This window comes from Chelonoidis abingdonii, chromosome 4, assembly GCF_003597395.2.
Source record: "Chelonoidis abingdonii isolate Lonesome George chromosome 4, CheloAbing_2.0, whole genome shotgun sequence".
Taxonomy (NCBI): domain Eukaryota; kingdom Metazoa; phylum Chordata; order Testudines; family Testudinidae; genus Chelonoidis; species Chelonoidis abingdonii.
In genome coordinates, this window is record NC_133772.1 from 503,178 (window position 1) to 507,721 (window position 4,544).

At 60.5% G+C, this 4,544-nt stretch overlaps 1 protein-coding gene across 1 annotated transcript in view; it reads left to right on the forward strand.

The window, feature by feature from the left end:
- The window catches only part of LOC116831517 (uncharacterized), a 5,314-nt gene extending 3,821 nt beyond the window's left edge, over positions 1–1,493 (forward strand). Inside the window, exons 4-6 of the mRNA XM_032791599.2 lie at positions 220–403; positions 731–874; positions 1,261–1,493. Of these exons, the coding sequence (XP_032647490.2) occupies positions 220–403; positions 731–874; positions 1,261–1,412 (480 nt within the window). The 3' untranslated portion in view covers positions 1,413–1,493. The remainder of the gene's footprint in view (positions 1–219; positions 404–730; positions 875–1,260) is intronic.
- Positions 1,494–4,544: the final 3,051 nt, after the last annotated feature.

Consider the following 4,544-nt stretch of genomic DNA (forward strand, 5'->3'; position numbering starts at 1 on the left):
GGGTTAGAGCAGGGGGGCTGGGAGCCAGGACTCCTGGGTTCTGACTCTGGGAGAGGAGTGGGGGCTGGTGGTTAGAGCAGGGAGCCAGGACTCCTGGGTTCTCTCCCCAGCTCTGGGAGGGGAGTGGGGACTGGTGGGTTAAAGCGGCGGGGGGCTAGGAGCCAGGACTCCTGGGTTCTCTCCCCAGCTCTGGGAGGGGAGTGGGGGCTGTTGGGTTAGAGCAGGGGGGCTGGGAGCCAGGACTCCTGGGTTCTGACTCTGGGAGGGCAGTGGGGGCTGGTGGTTAGAGCAGGGGGGGCTGGGAGCCCGGACGCCTGGGTTGTCTCCCCTGCAGGACCGCACTGGGTCCCTGAGTGTGTCTCTTTATTCCAGCACCGGCAGCTTGGAGCCGATGAAATCGAAGGTGAGAAGCCTGTGGGAGAGGAGTGGGATCTAGTGATTAAAGCAGGGAAGGAGGGGTGGGGCTGGGAGCCCGGATGCCTGGGTTCTCACTGCAGCCCAAAAGAGAAAGGGGCCTCGCAGGTTGGTGCAGGAGCCCCCAGTACCAGCCCCACCCCCAGGAGGGCTGTGGGGGAACATGGGTTTTGCAGGCATCCCAGGACTCCTGGGTTGTGCCCCCGGCTCGGGGAGGGGTCCCAGCACTCCTGGGTCCTGGGCTGCGGCAGGCAGGGGTCCCAGCAGTCCTGGGTTCCCCCCAGAGTGGGCTCACCCCGGCTGGTTCCCCCGGCAGAGCTACGCGAGGCCTTCGCAGAGTTCGACAGGGACAAGGACGGGCTGATCGGCTGCAAGGACCTGGGCCAGCTGATGCGCAGCATGGGCTACATGCCCACCGAGATGGAGCTCCTCGAGCTCTCGCAGCAAATCACCATGAACTGTGAGCCAGGGGTGCCCGGGGCGCGGGGCTCTTAGCAGAGGGGTACCTGGGAGGGGGCAGGGCTCCTAGCAGGGGGGTGCCCGGGAAGGGGCAGGGCTCCTAGGAGAGGGGTGCCCAGGGGGTGGGGCTGCGGCTCTTGGCAGGGGGGTGCCCAGGAGGGGGCAGGGCTGCTCCTAGGAGAGGGGTGCCCAGGGGGCGGGGCTGCCAAGGGGTTGTGGCTCCTGGTAGGGGGTTGTGGCTCTTGGCAGCGGGGTGCCCGGGAAGGGGCAGAGCTCCTAGGAGGGAGATGCCCGGGAGGGGGCGGGGCTGCTCCTAGCAGGGGGGTTCCCGGGAGGGGGTGGGTTCCTAGCAGGGACCCCCCAGCTGACACCCACCCTCTGTTGCAGTGGGGGGGCGGGTGGATTTTGAAGACTTCGTGGAGCTGATGACACCCAAGCTGCTAGCCGAGACGGCCGGGATGATCGGGCTGCAGGAGATGAGGGACGCTTTCAAGGAGGTGAGGGAGAGAGAACCCAGGCATCCGGGCCCCCCGCTCTAACCCACCAGCCTCCACTCCCCTCCCAGAGCTGGGGAGAGAACCCAGGAGTCCTGGCTCCCAGCCCCCCTGCTCTAACCACCAGCCCCCANGCTCGCTGGTTACTCAGAGTCCAAACCCCGCAGGTCCCCGCAAGTGCCCAGCCTCAGGCCTCCGGCCAGACACACACGGCAGATCAGATGATGATTCCTGAAAATCTTCTCTCACCATATAAAGAAAAGGTTCTTCCAACCCCAGACGATCAGCCACACACCCAGGTCCAATGAGAACTTAGATCTGACCCAAAATCCCTGCTACAGCCAGTTCTTATTAACTAAGCTAAAATTTATTAAAAAAGGAAAGAGAGAGAGAGTTGGTTCAAAGATCAATCTACAGACAGACGTGAATTCAATTCTTGAGGTTCAGACACAGCAGAGATGAGCTTGTAGTTGCCTAAAGTCCTTTCAGAAACAGCCCAGAGGTTACGGTCCAATGTCCATATTCAGGGTGGCTCCAGTCAGTGACTGGGGATCTCAGTCCTTATGGTTAAGGTTTCCCCCTCTTGAAACCCAAAGCAGATCGGAGATGAAGCAGGATCGTGTCCCAGGGTTTTATACATTTCCAGCAGCCTTTGGGCCTGAGAAAACAATCGGCTGAACTCTCCTTCTCCCAACCAGCCTGGCAATTAGCACAGGGGAATTTATCCATTGAACAGTTCAGAGGCAGGTCAGCACAACGGACAATAAGACTATTTCACTCCAGTGTCTTTTTAAATGTTAATATTCCTGTTTTGCTCTTTGACTCAAAGCTCTAGCGATAGACAAGCCTTGTTTGCCGCCATCCCAGGCCCTGAGCAAACCTCTCCCCTTCTACCGCTACCGATGCGGCTGCATTTCCCAGCTCGGGTCATTGACGTCATTGACAGACCGTCCTAAGCAGCCTTAAGGTTCACCCCTGGGGCAGGTCAGGCTGGGGGGTAATTAACTCTTCCTGGCCCTGTCACCTTCCAATGAGATATTATACTAAACTCATTATGTCACACACACCCCAAAATCCCCAGCGTGCCCCTCCAACCTCAGTTGCTCCCCCGCTCTGAGCCTCCCAGCTGGGCAGTCAGCTGGACCAGACACCTGGGTTCCTTGCCTTGTCCTCCTGCCCATTGTCCACATGCAACCTGGGAGAAGCCACCTGCCATGGAGATGGGCAGAAAACCCATTAGCCTAAGAGCCGAGGAGGGGGCTCTCCCTCGGGACTAGCCACCTCAGCACCCGGGCCCTCCCACCAGGGTGATGTGAAGAGACAGCCTGGGCACTGCCCCAAAGGACAAACTGGGGCCAAGGGGCTGAGCCTGTCCCATTCGCCCCACCCACCCTGTGTGATAACCAGAGCAAGACTCCTGCTGAGAGGCTCAGTGATACCACACAAGAACCCAAATCAAGGAGACAAGAAGCAGGCTGCTCCCTGCGGCAGGGAGAGACAAAACAGGCTGCTCCCTGCGGCAAGGGACTTCACTCACCTCTTGCTCTAGCTGTCTCCACTGCACCCTGCAGCCGGCTCAGTTCTGTGTGAGTGGGTGGGGGCGGAAGCTGGACTAACTTACAGCATTAAAAGCTGCACTGGGTGAGCTGCATTCACATTAGCAGCACTTTGCTGTACTTGGGGGGATGGGATCAGGCAGTGAGAGCCTTGTGAGGGGGAAGTTTTCTTGAGGTGGAATTGTCAAAGCAAGGTCTCACAGGGTAGAATAGTGAGGGGGGAGGTAAGGGAGGTCCCCATATCTCAGGGAGCTCTGGGCAAGCAGAGAGGGATTCTGCCCCCAACCCTGACTGAAGCCCCCAATGGAGGAGGAGCTGAGCTGGGTTTTCTGGGGTCTTGGGGGTCTCTTGCAACTCCCACAGTAACACAGGGGGGTCATCCCATATCACCCAGCAGAGAGGGGCTTCTGCCCTACTGAAAGGGCTAATCTCCCCCATGGGGGGAATCTCCTGTAACGGACACCAGTGATATCCCATAAGAGACCCCAGCCCCACCTCCATACCCCATGTTGGGATTGAACCCCAGAACGGGGTCCTACACCCCACAATTCCCCCCTGTGAAGTTTGCCATCCCATAATACCCCCAGTCCCATATGCTCGGTGCCCCGGGGGTGGGGGGGTTAGCCCTCCTCCCACAACAGGGTTCTGGAAACCAAGGTTCCTGCACCCCAAATTTCCACCTTAAAAGCTTTGAAGGGGACACTCCATGAAACCCCCTGCCCTGCCTTTGCGGAGGGGCTGAGTTGCAGGGAGCACCCCCTGGGGGTCACCAGTGGGATGTGAACCCAGGACCCTAATCAGCGACATAGCACTGAGCCCTCTGCATCTGAACCGGCATCCTGGCTCCCAGCCCCCCTGCTCTAACCACCAGCTCCCACTCCCCTCCCAGAGCCAGGAGTGAACCCAGGCATCCGGGCTCCCAGCCCCTGTACCAGCCAGCAGATGTTGGCCAGGCGGATTTATCCAGCAGCTGCCCTGTTCGGGATGGCGATAGGTCGCGGGGGTGAGGATAATCCCCTGGTGTGGGAGCGACTATAAACCCCCCACCCAGCCTGGCACGGCTGCCTCCTCCTCCAGCCACAGCTCCGGCTCCGGGGCAGCAGCTGGCACCATGCAGAACACCCTGGGGCCTGCCTGCATCTTCCTGCGCAAGGGCATCGCCGAGAAGCATGGGGTGAGATGCCTGGTTCTGCCAGGGGAGCGGTGGCTGGGCGCCAGGACTCCTGGGTTCTCTCCCCAGCACTGGGAGGGGAGTAGGGGCTGGTGGTTAGAGCAGAGGGGCTGGGAGCCAGGACTCCTGGGTTCTGACTCTGGGAGGGGAATGGGGCTGGTGGTTAGAGCAGGGGGGGACAGGGAGCCAGGACTCCTGGGTTCTCTTCCCAGCTCTGGGAGGGGAGTGCGGGCTATTGGGTTAGAGCAGGGGGGCTGGGAGCCAGGACTCCTGGGTTCTGACTCGGAGAGGAGTGGGGGCTGGTGGTTAGAGCAGGGGGGCTGGGAGCCAGGACTCCTGGGTTCTGATCTGGAGAGGAGTGGGGCCTGGTTGTTAGAGCAGAGGGGACATGGGACAGGACTCCTGGGTTCTGACTCTGGAAAGGAAATGGGGGCTGGTTGTTAGAGCAGG